Consider the following 17,599-nt stretch of genomic DNA (forward strand, 5'->3'; position numbering starts at 1 on the left):
AGCTTCTTTGAATCCGCCTATTCCACAGTGCAGTTAGATTACGACGGCGTGCAGCTGCTCCGGTTCGCTCCGCCGTTGCGGTGCATTCTTTAGAAGGTTCCAGCCGCAAGCCGTAAGTAGTACACTCTACCGTAAGTCTTGCTGCAACGGCGCCGGCCAGGCACCCATTTGCCCGCCCTGGAACTGTAGCCGTGGTGAACCACACCCAGGTCCAGTATGCTTTAATGACCATCGATGCGACACATGCACCAGCTTCTTTGAATCCGCCTCTTCCACAGTGCAGTTAGATTACGACGGCGTGCAGCTGCTCCGGTTCGCTCCGCCGTTGCGGTGCATTCTTTAGAAGGTTCCAGCCCCAAGCCGTAAGTAGTACACTCTACCGTAAGTCTTGCTGCAACGGCGCCGGCCAGGCACCCATTTCCCCGCCCTGGAACTGTAGCCGTGGTGAACCACACCCAGGTCCAGTACGCCTTAATGATCATCGAAGCGACACATGCACCAGCTTCTTTGAATCCGCCTCTTCCACAGTGCAGTTAGATTACGACGGCGTGCAGCTGCTCCGGTTCGCTCCGCCGTTGCGGTGCATTCTTTAGAAGGTTCCAGCCGCAAGCCGTAAGTAGTACACTCTACCGTAAGTCTTGCTGCAACGGCGCCGGCCAGGCACCCATTTCTCCGCCCTGGAACTGTAGCCGTGGTGAACCACACCCAGGTCCAGTACGCCTTAATGACCATCGAAGCGACTCATGCACCAGCTTCTTTGAATCCGCCTCTTCCACAGTGCAGTTAGATTACGACGGCGTGCAGCTGCTCCGGTTCGCTCCGCCGTTGCGGTGCATTCTTTAGAAGGTTCCAGCCGCAAGCCGTAAGTAGTACACTCTACCGTAAGTCTTGCTGCAACGGCGCCGGCCAGGCACCCATTTCCCCACCCTGGAACTGTAGCCGTGGTGAACCACACCCAGGTCCAGTACGCCTTAATGACCATCGAAGCGACACATGCACCAGCTTCTTTGAATCCGCCTCTTCCACAGTGCAGTTAGATTACGACGGCGTGCAGCTGCTCCGGTTCGCTCCGCCGTTGCGGTGCATTTTTTAGAAGGTTCCAGCCGCAAGCCGTAAGTAGTACACTCTACCGTAAATCTTGCTGCAACGGCGCCGGCCAGGCACCCATTTCCCCGCCCTGGAACTGTAGCCGTGGTGAACCACACCCAGGTCCAGTACGCCTTAATGACCATCGAAGCGACACATGCACCAGCTTCTTTGAATCCGCCTCTTCCACAGTGCAGTTAGATTACGACGGCGTGCAGCTGCTCCGGTTCGCTCCGCCGTTGCGGTGCATTCTTTAGAAGGTTCCAGCCCCAAGCCGTAAGTAGTACAGTCTACCGTAAGTCTTGCTGCAACGGCGCCGGCCAGGCACCCATTTCCCCGCCCTGGAACTGTAGCCGTGGTGAACCACACCCAGGTCCAGTACGCCTTAATGACCATCGAAGCGACACATGCACCAGCTTCTTTGAATCCGCCTCTTCCACAGTGCAGTTAGATTACGACGGCGTGCAGCTGCTCCGGTTTGCTCCGCCGTTGCGGTGCATTCTTTAGAAGGTTCCAGCCGCAAGCCGTAAGTAGTACACTCTACCGTAAGTCTTGCTGCAACGGCGCCGGCCAGGCACCCATTTCCCCGCCCTGGAACTGTAGCCGTGGTGAACCACACCCAGGTCCAGTATGCTTTAATGACCATCGAAGCGACACATGCACCAGCTTCTTTGAATCCGCCTTTTCCACAGTGCAGTTAGATTACGACGGCGTGCAGCTGCTCCGGTTCGCTCCGCCGTTGCGGTGCATTCTTTAGAAGGTTCCAGCCCCAAGCCGTAAGTAGTACACTCTACCGTAAGTCTTGCTGCAACGGCGCCGGCCAGGCACCCATTTCCCCGCCCTGGAACTGTAGCCGTGGTGAACCACACCCAGGTCCAGTACGCCTTAATGATCATCGAAGCGACACATGCACCAGCTTCTTTGAATCCGCCTCTTCCACAGTGCAGTTAGATTACGACGGCGTGCAGCGGCTCCGGTTCGCTCCGCCGTTGCGGTGCATTCTTTAGAAGGTTCCAGCCCCAAGCCGTAAGTAGTACACTCTACCGTAAGTCTTGCTGCAACGGCGCCGGCCAGGCACCCATTTCCCCGCCCTGGAACTGTAGCCGTGGTGAACCACACCCAGGTCCAGTACGCCTTAATGACCATCGAAGCGACACATGCACCAGCTTCTTTGAATCCGCCTCTTTCACAGTGCAGTTAGATTACGACGGCGTGCAGCTGCTCCGGTTAGCTCCGCCGTTGCGGTGCATTCTTTAGAAGGTTCCAGCCGCAAGCCGTAAGTAGTACACTCTACCGTAAGTCTTGCTGCAACGGCGCCGGCCAGGCACCCATTTCCCCGCCCTGGAACTGTAGCCGTGGTGAACCACACCCAGGTCCAGTACGCCTTAATGACCATCGAAGCGACACATGCACCAGCTTCTTTGAATCCGCCTCTTCCACAGTGCAGTTAGATTACGACGGCGTGCAGCTGCTCCGGTTCGCTCCGCCGTTGCGGTGCATTCTTTAGAAGGTTCCAGCCGCAAGCCGTAAGTAGTACACTCTACCGTAAATCTTGCTGCAACAGCGCCGGCCAGGCACCCATTTCCCCGCCCTGGAACTGTAGCCGTGGTGAACCACACCCAGGTCCAGTACGCCTTAATGACCATCGAAGCGACACATGCACCAGCTTCTTTGAATCCGCCTCTTCCACAGTGCAGTTAGATTACGACGGCGTGCAGCTGCTCCGGTTCGCTCCGCCGTTGCGGTGCATTCTTTAGAAGGTTCCAGCCCCAAACCGTAAGTAGTACACTCTACCGTAAGTCTTGCTGCAACGGCGCCGGCCAGGCACCCATTTCCCCGCCCTGGAACTGTAGCCGTGGTGAACCACACCCAGGTCCAGTACGCCTTAATGACCATCGAAGCGACACATGCACCAGCTTCTTTGAATCCGCCTCTTCCACAGTGCAGTTAGATTACGACGGCGTGCAGCTGCTCCGGTTCGCTCCGCCGTTGCGTTGCATTCTTTAGAAGGTTCCAGCCCCAAGCCGTAAGTAGAACACTCTACCGTAAGTCTTGCTGCAACGGCGCCGGCCAGGCACCCATTTCCCCGCCCTGGAACTGTAGCCGTGGTGAACCACACCCAGGTCCAGTACGCCTTAATGACCATCGAAGCGACACATGCACCAGCTTCTTTGAATCCGCCTCTTCCACAGTGCAGTTAGATTACGACGGCGTGCAGCTGCTCCGGTTCGCTCCGCCTTTGCGGTGCATTCTTTAGAAGGTTCCAGCCCCAAGCCTTAAGTAGTACACTCTACCGTAAGTTTTGCTGCAACGGCGCCGGCCAGGCACCCATTTGCCCGCCCTGGAATTGTATCCGTGGTGAACCACACCCAGGTCCAGTACGCCTTAATGACCATCGAAGCGACACATGCACCAGCTTCTTTGAATCCGCCTCTTCCACAGTGCAGTTAGATTACGACGGCGTGCAGCTGCTCCGGTTCGCTCCGCCGTTGCGGTGCATTCTTTAGAAGGTTCCAGCCGCAAGCCGTAAGTAGTACACTCTACCGTAAGTCTTGCTGCAACGGCGCCGGCCAGGCACCCATTTCCCCGCCCTGGAACTGTAGCCGTGGTGAACCACACCCAGGTCCAGTACGACTTAATGACCATCGAAGCGACACATGCACCAGCTTCTTTGAATCCGCCTCTTCCACAGTGCAGTTAGATTACGACGGCGTGCAGCTGCTCCGGCTCGCTCCGCCGTTGCGGTGCATTCTTTAGAAGGTTCCAGCCGCAAGCCGTAAGTAGTACACTCTACCGTAAGTCTTGCTGCAACGGCGCCGGCCAGGCACCCATTTCCCCGCCCTGGAACTGTAGCCGTGGTGAACCACACCCAGGTCCAGTACGCCTTAATGACCATCGAAGCGACGCATGCACCAGCGTCTTTGAATCCGCCTCTTCCACAGTGCAGTTAGATTACGACGGCGTGCAGCTGCTCCGGTTCGCTCCACCGTTGCGGTGCATTCTTTAGAAGGTTCCAGCCCCAAACCGTAAGTAGTACACTCTACCGTAAGTCTTGCTGCAACGGCGCCGGCCAGGCACCCATTTCCCCGCCCTGGAACTGTAGCCGTGGTTGGTTGGTTGGTTTTGGGGGTTTAACGTCCCAAAGCGACTCAGGCTGTGAGAGACGCCGTAGTGGAGGACTCCAGAAATTTCGACCACCTGGGGTTCTTTAACGTGCACTGACAACGCACAGCACACGGGCACCTTGCTTTTCGCCTCCATCGAAAAGCGGCCGCCGAGGCCGGGATTCGATCCCGCGCCCTTGGGAACAGTAGTCGAGCGCCGTAACCACTGCGCCACCCCGGCGGGGTTGTAGCCGTGGTGAACCACACCCAGGTCCAGTACGCCTTAATGACCATCGAAGCGACACATGCACAAGCTTCTTTGAATCCGCCTCTTCCACAGTGCAGTTAGATTACGACGGCGTGCAGCTGCTCCGGTTCGCTCCGCCGTTCCGGTGCATTCTTTAGAAGGTTCCAGCCCCAAGCCGTAAGTAGTACACACTACCGTAAGTCTTGCTGCAACGGCGCCGGCCAGGCACCCATTTCCCCGCCCTGGAACTGTAGCCGTGGTGAACCACACCCAGGTCCAGTACGCCTTAATGACCATCGAAGCGACACATGCAGCATCTTTGAATCCGCAGTCCTTAAGAACAGCTAAGTAAACCATCTCCCACTGCGCGGTCCCTAACACGACGGCGTGCAGTTGCTCCGGTTCGCCACTCCGTCCATTTTTAGGAGTGATTGGGATGAAAGGACGCCCGTTCCGTTTGTCGACAAAAGTGTTCGACTTTAATTCACTTTTGGAAGACGCGCCTCTCCATGTCGAGAAGATAAGGATTCATATGCATCCTAATTGTGCCGTTGTTCTCGGTCAACTCGTCCCGGTCCGCTGCCGCATTCTTGGAGAAACCACAGCCTGCTCTCCGGCGGCCCCCTCCGGACGCGCGGACGTACTGGAACGATTTATGGCCAATTGCTCGGGCATAACAAGGTTTAATAACACTTGAAATGCACCCTCATAAAGTACTAAATCAGCAATACCAGAGCAGTCACTTCCTGAAGGCTCAGTCGACATCGTGTGCATGGGCAGAGTGACGATCGTTATCACACACACAAAAAAAATAAAACATGAGAAAAGGCATCTTTCTCACTGAAAGAAACAGAGCGCCCAACGAAGCTCCGAGCGGGTGAAGCGGCGTTGCCTATTTCCGCTGGATGTCAAATGCCATCGCCTGTTCCCACCCCACGGCAGCACCCACTCAACGGCCGTCTTAGATCCCATGAGCTAAAGTCCCTATAGATCCGTTAAAAAGAAACCATGAGCTGGACAAGGTTCGCCCCACATTCTGATTTTCGGACATATTATATTTAGTGTCCGACGAATGAACGGAAGAGTTGTCGATTTAAAAGGAAGGGCGTACCGAGAGTACATAAATTGGTTTGGGCAGGAGGAAAAACATAACGAAAAATGCCACTATGGCCAAGAGGACGAAGTAAGACTGCTCACGTATAGCATGTGGTGCACGAGATATCCGGTGGCGGGCGAGAGGCACGAGGCCAACAGCAGCTGTGCCCCGTTGCAGGTGAAAGCGAAGGCGCTCAGCTGCAGCGCCGCCGCCCAGTGACTCCCGTCAGCGCCGCTTGGGGGAGCACTGATGCGCAGCTGGTAGAGCAGCATCACGCCGACGCACTGCACGCCACAACAGGATACGCACAAGCACTCCTTTTGCTTAATATAGCAAGGTATACAGAGTTCGTTACTATTTTTGCCTTGCAGCACCTTTCGAAACTCTTATGTTTTTAGGGCTGCCTTAAGAGTCCATTACGCAGCTGACAAATGCACTCCATTTCCCGGTTACTTTTGGCAAAGACAAAAATTATAGGTAGTACAAAGGACATGTTCACGAAGGTCTTCAATTTTTTTCCTCAGCATCCCTTCAGTTCATTCAAGTGGATGAATATATCTATCGTTTTGCTGCTCTTTCTCACCAAATCATTGGAGTGAATTCAAGAGACAGAGAGCAAATTGAAGTTGGCCTGTACAGGGCATAGTAGCTAAGAAGCACCAAGTTTTTGAAAAAGGGTTGCTATCAGCCATGCAAGTGCTGGCAATTTTGCTTGGTTAGGCCTAATTAAATAATTACTTGACATTACCTCATCATTTGTTTAATATCGCTCTAAATGATCAATTTTGGGTAGGAAAATTGTTCAGCCTAGAGAAAATAGTCCAACACACATGTCTTCGACGAGGCACCCTCAGCGTAGCCTTTTAATTTGAATTAGAAATAAAACCCGCGGAGTTGAAAATATTATATGTGACAGCGTACTTTGCGCGCCCGAATGCGCCGCGATTGCAACCTTCACAAACGCGACAGTCCAGAGTACTGCCAGTTTGATGCCTTCGGTGAAGCCCCGAGCTTCGCGTTCGGCTCCGCTCCAGAGCTGCAGCCGACGCGCCTCACAAGCGCGCTGCCAGCAGCCCTTTTCTCGCCATACAGCAGCAAAGCTAAGCTCTGTCGTGAGCAGCGCAGAAGAGGCGAATTGGGTAGCGGTTTACCACAGTCGAGGATGAGAAAGCTGCACATGTGGTAATTTAAACGTCGCGAGCTTTCATTTCTGTCGAAGAAGGGATGTTTCAAGGCAACCTCGCTCAAAACGCCTCAGTTTTACTATAGTTTCGCGGCACTCAAGAACGTTCCTATTCAAACTTGAGCGCTTATAGAGCGATATTTAAAAGGTTTATTAGTTAATTTCGACTAATTACTCAAATAGATGAAGCAGAAATTTTTTAGTTCGTACTTTACATGACTCCTCACAACATTCACTTATTTGCAGTTGGGAAAAACGCTTAGGGTCATTATTATTTAAACCTTGGCCCATCTTAGCTGGAACATTTAAATCCCGAATTTCAATGGCACAGAGGTTGCTTTAAGTGGAGCTACAAAGTTGGAAACGTGAATTAAATCTATCTCCGCTGCCAGTCTCCTTCAAAACCAAATCGCGATGACCATTTTAACTAATATTTTAAGTACGGGTGAGGCTAACAAACCGTAATCACGACGCCCATTTTCGCCTCGACAACAGCATTTATGCAAATGGCTGGCAAGGTCATTCAAATGAATCCCTTGAATATAAACAAGGAATACTCGGGACTGGGATAGTTGGAACATGTGCTTTGGAAAGACGTGTGCGCGCTGCCTGGATTTATGGGGACAAGGTCAAGATTAAGATTCGGACTCTGTGGATCGTCTTCCTCACTTAACTTGTTCTCCTAAATCCAAGCGGCTAGCACACGTCTTTCTCAAATACAAGTCATCATAAATTAACGCATCCACATTGTCCCCTTGGCGTTCCACGCAAATTCCACTGCTTCGATAGTGCCTCATAAGAAAAAAATTAGTTGTGGTTTAGCTCTGGTTAACGCTAGTTGAATTGCGAAAGCAATGGCCGGAAGCAATTATTTTGCCTGCTACATCAGTGTAAGGTGCAATGGGGACACTTAATTAAGCTCATCCTTTAAGGGTATGACGCGAGAGCGTAAGCTACCAGCCCACGCATAAAGTCACGCTTCAACCTAGCCGTATCGACGGGCCTGCGTGTCGTAGAGGTAACGAGAATGCAAAGGGTTCTGGCAGGCTGATTCTGATATCTGCCCTCCCATATGAAAGGAGCGACCCGAGTTGGCAGCTCCTGCCCGTGGCATAGGGGTAACGTACATTCAAATATCATGACAGGCTGATCGAGGAGCAGGGGGTCCACAGGCCACGGACCACGCGACGAGCGGTTAGACCTGGCATAGTTTAGGCAACAGCGCAAAAGGACAGAGACAAGTGTAAGGAGTTACACAACGACGACGCTGAACTTACAACTGTCTTTATTAGGAAAAACAGAGATCAATATATACTCTACTCAATCAGCGCACATGCGCAATGTCAAAAACATGCGTCAAACCCAGACGTACTTATCAGGATAAAATCAATTTAAGTCAAACATGCGTGTGCAATGAGCCTTTTAACCTTTGTGAAGTAGGCTCATTTCTCTGGCTGACAAAGACACGGATGGTGTACTGACACTCCCGTCTGTTTTTCTGATGATATGGAAAGCCTCAGCCAGCTCTCCTGTGCGCCGGTCATTGTGCGCAAACAACGGTTCTGTATCTACAAAAAATGGAACACATTTACATGAAAAACAATGTTTGGCTAGGTTTGTGGCTTGTTTGTCTAATGCATTACAATGCCCCATGAGCCTAACGTTGATACATCGGCCAGTTTGGCCGATGTACGTTCGGCCACATGAGAGCGGTATTTGGTACACAACACCCTTTTGACACGGAACGTACTTACTCAAATGATTAATATTACACTTATGTCTATTGCGTCCTTCACTCTTCCTTTGAACGGCAGCCCCCAATTTTTCTAGTTTGTTAGGGGCTGAGAATAACACATCCACTCCGTGCTTAGCTCCCACTTTACCATTAACTACTCCCACTCCCATTAACTAGAAAAATTGGGGGCTTTGTCTTTGTCAGCCAGAGAAATGAGCCTACTTCACAAAGGTTAAAAGGCTCATTGCACACGCATGTTTGACTTAAATTGATTTTATCCTGATAAGTACGTCTGGGTTTGACGCATGTTTTTGACATTGCGCATGTGCGCTGATTGAGTAGAGTATATATTGATCTCTGTTTTTCCTAATAAAGACAGTTGTAAGTTCAGCGTCGTCGTTGTGTACCTCCTTACACTTGTCTCTGTCCTTTTGCGCTGTTGCCTAAACATGGATGATCACCAACTAGCCCAAACCTCCGTTCTGCTACCTGGCATAGTATTGCTTTCGAAACTATTTTCTTTGCGACTACAGCTACTTGTGCAGCGCCGTTTCCACCATTTTGTCACCAATGATTGCCTCCCATCGTTTCAGCCGGTCGAGCCAACACCACATAGAAGACTGGTCGAGCCCGTCCGCGAGGCACTGCGGAAGATGCCAAGTGAATAAGGTAGATGTGCGAGACAAAACAGTTTCTTGTCCTGGGTGGTCGCAAGCGTTGGACGCGGTGTTGTCTTTGCTGTGGCGAGACATCCGTAGTGAGAAATCATCGCCGTTTACTCTTAACTCCAGGGCGAAGATGACTTTTGGCACATCTGCATATGGTGCGCACTTTCACGCCCTTCCGCGTGTTGTTCCAAAATCACTCAGTTTGCATCCGAGAAAAATATATGCAGGACTTTTCTGATAGCGATATGTTTTCGCTCGTCACTACACCATCTGGTCGGTCGAAGGGTGCCCTCCACAGAAGTTGCACCGCTTTCACTGCTGGAAAACGCGTCACAGGTCGCTACTCAAGTGCGGTGCATGTTGCCAGCGGTGCCCACAACCTTCCACTGCCGCTGATTCATTTTGCTAAGTTCCGGTAGCACACTTCTTCGTTGGCCATTCTTCGAGTCATAAAGGTAACAAGTTCTAAGACCAGATCATGCAATTGGACAGCTCTTCGGAATTTCAGCTCGCTTTTAATGCTTTCATTTGCATCATCGTCGCAGAATTTCCTAACTTTGCCAGCAATAAATGCGTCCTTCTCTGGTTAACAAGTACCTACCTAGACAGAAAAAGATATAATCAATTCTTGTCGAGGACAAAAAATTTGCGGAGCTGTCATCAATGCTCTTTTCGTGTTTTCGGATGCTGAGTAAAGAAACTGAATAGATTTACACGGCTGGAGTTGCCATTTAATTTGTTTACGTACGACTTCGAAGAAGTTGAGGACGCCGTCGGCGGTGACCAGATAGTCGAACGTGTTACTCAGCCCCATCTATGCTGCGAACGCAGAGGCACAGTCATTAAATACATAACAAAAATTAGCAATGTTGACAACGCCGTCACACAAAATGTGACAAACTATAGTTCTGATTTGCATGGTTCTGCTAGTACCGCTTGTTCAGCTGACGTCATCGCACACCTATCCGTTAGGGATCCTTATTGTATCTTATTGAGAATCAACCACCTTTAAAGGTCAAAGGTCATTCGTCGTGGTCATGTGGTCAGTTAGTCATGCGGTCATGCGGTCATGCACCAGCTTATCATAGCGTAACAGGCCAAGTCATCTCTATAGACAGCCTCCTTGGCTGAGTTTCCCAGACTGAATGAAGCCGTCCACGGGTTTGTATTTGGAGGAATGTAGCTATCGCCCTAAAAATACGCTGCAGCAGATGTGTGCCTGCATCGTTCTGGTACTGAGCACTAGGCCTCCTTTCCGAACCATTTTGGCACATTTCATTTGGATGGAGGGAGAAGGTGAAGTTCATAAATGCGCAATGTAGTCAGTCTTCGGTACAAGCGAGGGGGTGCGTACACCGCCCCAAATGGTCGAAATAATAGTGGAACACTGTGGTCTATGTATGACGCCAGTTTGAGACCCCAACATCACACATAGCCCATGGTGTTCTGTTGGGCGGTCAGTACTTGGGGGAGCTCGGGGGCTGAGCCAGATGACGCGGGTTCGATACCAATCGCGGCGGCAGCGTTTCCATAGTGGCTGAACGCAATGTGTCCGTCCACAGGTCCGGTCAAAGTATTATGCCTCACGCTTCTGTTGCTTGAAATTTTATCACGCGTCCAATAAAGAAGATATCATGGTTATAGGTTCACGCGCGAGAGCATGCACATTTAAAATATACTTCCCAATGTTCGCTATAGTTACGTAATGCAAAATATCTTATCGACGAAGTGTGTTCAGTATTATTATGGCCGGGAGTGCACTGCGCAAACGTGTGTGTTAAAGAGCCCAGTGTGGTTGAACTCAATCAGGTGTCCTCCCCTACGATGTTCCTCGAAGGCCTCACTATGCAACATACAGCATGGCGCACCATAGAGTTCCTTGGAAACACAAAAAAAATTGACTTTGTGGCGACGCAATCCATTAGTGCTGCAGCACATACAAATTAGGAGGTCATTTCGCCTTAAAAATGAAAATAGCGCGTTTAACAGCACATTTTCATACCGGGAATGTTTTCCATTGGGATTGGCACAGAATTGGGCGACATGCTAAACGTCTCCGACTTTCTGAGAAATTAAAGGCGCTCTACCTGTCTCACTTCTCGGTGGGAAATTAAAGTAAACGATATGCATTTGAAAGTATACGTCGTAGATTAGAATCCCTATTGCTACCTAGCCTCCAACATTATACTAACAGAAGGATGCTGAACGGGAAGCGGAATGGTATGAAGCCACTCTTAACGCTGCACAAATGACAGTTATGCCACAATTTTAATGCGAAATCACGAGGGTCTTTGTTCCGGTAGTAGTAGTAGTAGTAGTAGTAGTAGTAGTAGTAGTAGTAGTAGTAGTAATAATAATAATAATAATAATAATAATATATAATTGGTTTACAGGAAAGGAAAGGTGCAGTATCTGTCACCCTTGTGCTTCTTTGGAAACCTGAACCACGCCGAAAGAAAAGGAAGGAAGGTGGGAGCGAAAGAGCACACTCTCTAATTCCTAGTTACGATAATGCCTATTCAACCAAAAAAGCTGCACACGCTGTAGTGTAATAATTTTGTCAATGAGGCGATTTCTGGACATGCGGTAGACAACTGCGATAGAAGGCGTCAAAGGCTGCCAATGAGTTCGTTTCTGATTGCATTTACAACACGGCATACAAGACGGCCGCATATAAGGGAAAGAAATACTCCACTTATCTCAAGCGTTACGCACTTGCCGAATATCAGACAGCTGAGTCAGCAGGCTGGCCAGCAGCTGAGCGTTGACGGGGTGCGGAAACGAGCGAAAGCATTGACGCTCTGATGCTCTTCTTTTTCTTCTCGAGGGCTTTGTAATCCGTGGCAGACATCGTGTGCTCATTTTCGCAACCATTATTGCAGAGAAACTATGGCAGAACGGGCATTATCTTAATTTTCAGAAACTTCATATCACAAGCACGGCCGCTCGACCTCCCATGGGAGCTGCCTGCCGAATACACCTCGCCGCCGGTGGTGACGGTAGATCCAGGCGACGGAGGTCATTGCACTGGCTATATGCTATTGGTGAAGGAAAGGGTGCACCCCAGTGGATGAATACAGGAGCTGACAGGGGCGGAATCGTTGCCTGCAGTCGCTGCAGTGTCTATGTATCCACACTGCAATTTCCCAAATGGTTAGTTGAAGTTCACGATCTTCCTTACAGAAACTTCCCAGACAACACACCAACTCTCCGGGACATCCCGTTTAAATCCCTACCTCCCACATCCTAGCAGGGTAATCCACAGGACGTCCCTGCTAGCTCACTTCTGGGCTATGTTCGAACCTCCAAATAAGGATCTCCGTGGGACGTCCTATTTACTTTCCTTTAAGACCATGCTAAACACATTCCACGGCAGTTGTAAGGGATCATGCACCCTGTCGCACGAAAGCTAGTGAACAAGAACCACACAAATTCGCCTCAAATGTCAAAAACAAAAGGCATCATCACTATAACTAGAAATTAGCGCAGTTCCTGCTGCGACACTCAACAGTTGCTAACTAAATTTCAGTTGCGCTTTTCCAAGAGGCTATGTTGGGGGGTTGCAACTGGTTGTTCATCGTAGTTTTTCAGAGCATATGAACAACGAATGTAAGCTCATAACTGCATTAGCTGATGCATGGGAATTGGTTCCTTTGGAAAATATATAAAAAGCGGTCACGAAATATGCTGCATTACATGCAGCCTACCATGATATGAGAGGTAAGGTTCAATGGAAATCGTGTTCGCAAAAAAAAAAAACGTGTCTTTATAGGAAGGGAAAGGCGCGGTAACTGTCTCACTTGTTTGCTGTGGACACCGCAACCGCGCCGTAAGGGAAGGGAGGAAGGTGGGAGTGAAAGAGGAAAGAGAGAAAGAGGAGCCGTAGTGGAGGGCTACGGAGTAATTCCGACCACCTGGGGATCTTTAACGTGCGCTGACATCGCACAGCACACGGACGCCTCTTCGTTTCTCGCAAAAAGGGCATATGCCAGTTGCAACATATGCCAATTGCAACAGTTAAACGTGGCGCCCAACTAGCACGAGGCGCCTAACTTTTCAGAAGAACACAAATCAGTTTTAATTAATGGCTTCATTTTTATTGTCGACAAAGCAATAAAGAGGCTCAATTAACAGAATGTGACATGTGACCTTGGTTAACTGTTCTGCTAATAAAATATATAACTATCCAAGAGATAATTTTATATAGCTTTGCATATATGCAGTGTATAGCTTGCACATATCAGGACACCTTTGTTGTGGAGTATATATTGAAGTGCTTGAGAAGTGTGGTGGTCTTAAAATTGTGACTCCTCTTTCTTTGCAAAGTGTGAATTCTGTGTGTGTAATTTCTCAAGAGCGTGAGGTTTCCGCAGTGTTTTTATTATGCATAGTATGCGACATCCAGTATATAGGCACATGCAGAAAACGTGTATAGTACAGGTTGCAGCATGCAGTGTTCAACGCCCGCGAATATTGCTTTGCACATGGGCGTTTATCAAGTAAGTAAAATGTTTTTAGGTAAATATTATTATATATGTTTTGAATCGTTAGTTCAACACAAAATACTTATAACTATAAATTTTGAGTGGTCACCTCCATAGTGGTTTTCTCGTTGAAATTCGACTTTGCCTCCAATTCTTCCCAAATCATCCCTGCCCTAATTGCCCCAATACAAATTAAAGATGGCAACTTGAGTCTGCTCATAACACCATGAGCTGAGATTCATATAATTGCATGCTTCTTACGAGGCCTCGACAAGACAGGGCCTAGAATAACAACCAGATGAAAATCTAAACAATGTCCCAATAAGCTCCTAAAATACCCCAAACATGTCCCACCTCGGTATTGTTTGGGACGTCCTGAGGAAGTCACTTCTTGTTTCATTTGGGATGTTTTGGGCATTTGTGGGACGTTTCCGGACTTCCCTAGGACATCCGAAACTCCCATAATCGGAATCCCTGGGATGTCCCTGGGCGGTATGTGTGTTGTCTGGGTTGTCAGATAGATTCTGTGACATTCCATTTTGACTCGGAGGGAACTAGCGTGCGTGAGCCGTCTCGTGGACCTGCAATATTGGATTGAGGAAAGATTTCGCGACACGCTTTTTCAGTTGTGCAAATATTGATATAATGTGGAAAAGTGAGGAGTCAGATATGATTTTATATATTTAGGAGCGCAAATAAACCCGGTTACGTACGCGGATGCTGATTTGATATTCGTGCGGGCAGTTAATTTTCATAGCACACCCATTTCAGAGAAAAAAAAAGCAAAATTAGTTGTGGTTTAACTCTGGTTAACCCTAGTTGAATTGCGAAAGCAACGGCGGAAGCTTCTTTTGCCTGCTGCATTATTCCCCTACGTGCCGGCGTGTCGTAGGAATAACGAGAATGCAAACGGTTCTGGCAGGCTGATTCTGATATCACCTCCCGTGTGAAAGAAGCGACCCGAATTGGCAGCTTCTGCCCGTGGCATAGGGATAACGTCAAATGTCATGGCAGGCCGTGTCCGTGGTACTACGGACACTGCACACAGCGACGAGCGGTTAGACCTGGCGTAGTATTGCTTTCGCAATAACACGTAATTGAGAGTGTCATAACGACTACTGACACTGTTCTGGCTACTCATATATGCAGCTCGTGCCGTTTATTTACGGAACAGAACGCAATTATTTATTTTTTCTTGGACGAAAGCACATCATAAAATAACTAGACAAATTATTGCTCAACGTCGATCCTCGGCGTTTGAAAAATATGACAAGTAGTAAGGCGCTCTTAAATTAAATTTAGTACAGTTCACTTTGCGTTAGACATATATCCAGTAGTGACAGCTTCGCCCGAGACAGCTCATTTCAAAAGTTGGTGTATAATTCCAGGAAAGGGATGAAATCAACCTTAAAGGCCCACTGTCCACCCTCCGGTCGAAAATATTTTCTTCCCCTTTGACTATGAGACTTCGCCCCCAGAACGCAAGGCCGCAAAATGTTTTGAAAATAGTAATTAACGCAGTTACAGCCACCGCAATCACCCAATTCTGTCGTATTTCTCTCCTCCCATTCCCTCGCAAAGGTTTTTCACTTTCCTACCCGGTCATCTAGACTCCGCAAGCCAAATTCCCCTTCCTTCTCCGAGTTTGGCGGGAGGTAGGGCGTGATCTCTGCATGCGCGAAAAAGAAAAAAAGAAAGCGCGGGAGCGCGCGCCGCTGCATTCAGTCCCGCCGTGTCGAGGGAATAGCGCACAGCAAGCGGTGGACACAATTAGTGGTGTACGCCCATCCTTCACCCGTCAGTCAACGAGACGGACCAATTGATGTCGTTTGCGACTACAACGTCATCCTAGGCTTGTACAGAACGGGGAAGCTGGTTTCCCGACGGGGAGGATGACAGAGCTTTCATTTGTATTTTTGCTGCTTTGCGGCGCGCGTATCGCTTTAGCATTTTGCACAGACTTACACGGGAGTTTTCAACGGCCGTTCAGTTCAGCGTCAGTTGAACGCCGTAACGACCGTGGGAACGGAACGGTGGTGGCTGCACTCACACGGCACTTTCCATGTTTCCAGCGCCATCACCCTATAGCGTACACGGGCGCATTGTGTTTCTGCGCTCGCAGTTCGGCAAGGTGATCTTGCCACAAGTTTATAAATAAATGCGTCAGTGACGCTGTTCAGGCAAAGCGTTTTTGCGCCGGAGCGCTCGCCTGCAGCGGAGACACGTTGCTGCTGGGGGCTGCTATCTTGCCTACTTCACGACGAAACGGACGGAAACGGCGGCGGAACGGAGACTGCGGAGACCGGCCACCTCCGTTAAGTGTCAATCGCCGTTGGATTTCCAACGGCGCTCGCGCTGCCGTGTAACTGATCTTCCATGACGTGGAAGATCCGCCGTTTATAGAAGGCTACGTCTGGGAAGGATGCGACAGAACGAGAACGAAAAAAAAGGGTGGAGGGGTAGGTATGTTGATACACCAGGGAACAAATTCGCAAAAAATAAAATCATCTTGCAAAGACATATCTTTTCTTTCAGGAACAATTGCCGGTATAAGAACATGGCTAGGGGTAGTTTATTTAGGAACAGGACATCAATGCAGGCAAAAAAAAAAAACAAGGATCGATGTTGAATGTCTCAGTGACGATATAAGCCAGTTTGGAGACGGGGCCAATATTATTCTACTGGGGGACATGAGCGGCCACATCGACGATCTGGATGAATACACGGATTGTAACGGGAAGCTAATGCTAGATTTCTGTGAGCGACACGATCTAGTTATAGTAAATAGAGAAACAAAATGTAAAGGCCAAATCACGTGGGAATTCCGAAACATGCAGACGACCATTGACTATTGTCTAATGTCGCAAGAAATTTATAGCAAGGTCGGAAAAATGGAAATAGACGAAGAAGGGGGGTGTAGTCTGGGAAGTGATCTTAAACGTATTAGTCTGCAGATGGGACTCTTGATGAAAAGAGAAGTGGAACTTAGACAAAACGTAAACGCAAAATTAAACGACGATCAAATAGCGCAGATAGCTGCAGATATAGAGGAAGCAATAGAGAAAACCCCATGGAAGACTGGGATTATGAACAGGTAGAACTACTCATAAGGAGGAAAATTAAGGAGGTTAAAGTAGCAAACCGCTGGAATGGAAAGAGGAAGTCACGGAGCTGGTGGAATAAGGAAATCAGGGAAGCTATTGAACAACGACGGGCTGCTTCAAGGGAACATCGAATGGCAAAAAAAGCACAGGTATCTCAGGAGGAAATCGACCAAAAATGGGAATCATATCGACAAAAGAAACTTGAGGTGCAGGACTCGTCCAAAGTAAAATAAGGCAGTCCACCGATCGCTGGATGGCTGACATACACGATGCCTCTAGAGGCGGAGCAAAAAAATTCTGGAACCATATAAGCTGGCTAGGGAAGAAGAATCAAAAAAAGCAGGATCGGATGGATAACGAGGGAAATTGTTTAAAGGGAGACAACGCAGTGAACTACATTACATCAGTTATAGCCGAGTCATTTAAGAGCGACGATAGGGTAATCTCCGCAAATCAGGAAGCAACACAAGTTAGCAGAATACAAAGCAGCTTAGAACTGACTTATCTAAACTGGAAAAAAAGGCAGAAAAAAATATTCCTAAAAACACATCTACAGGAATAGATGGAATTCCGACCAAGCTGATTAATGAACTCGGTCCAAAAAGTAAGGAAACGTTGTTAAAAGCTCTGGAAACAGTCATAACGAATAAGCAAATTCCGGACAGCTGGCGGCAGAGTAAAATGAATTTGATTTATAAAGGGAAAGGAGACAGGATGTACATAAAATCCTACAGGCCGATTACCATAACATCTGTTATGTACAGGTTAACCAAGCAGGCGGTGAAATTAAAGGTGCAAGCATGGGTAGAAAGTAACAAGATACTCGGAGAACTTCAGAACGGCTTTAGAAATGGTAGGCGCTTAGATGATAGCCTGTTCGTGCTTACGCAAT

General features: G+C 48.8%; 1 protein-coding gene across 1 annotated transcript in view; it reads right to left on the reverse strand.

The window, feature by feature from the left end:
- LOC146190151 (uncharacterized) overlaps positions 1–17,599 on the reverse strand; it is a 102,605-nt gene that overhangs the window by 65,960 nt on the left and 19,046 nt on the right. Inside the window, exon 2 of the mRNA XM_084604880.1 lies at positions 5,635–5,817. Coding sequence (XP_084461006.1) covers positions 5,635–5,805 — 171 coding nt within the window. The 5' untranslated portion in view covers positions 5,806–5,817. The remainder of the gene's footprint in view (positions 1–5,634; positions 5,818–17,599) is intronic.

The sequence above is a fragment of the Amblyomma maculatum genome, chromosome 5, assembly GCF_055883805.1.
Source record: "Amblyomma maculatum isolate TAMU_Amacu chromosome 5, ASM5588380v1, whole genome shotgun sequence".
NCBI classification, from domain to species: Eukaryota; Metazoa; Arthropoda; class Arachnida; order Ixodida; family Ixodidae; genus Amblyomma; species Amblyomma maculatum.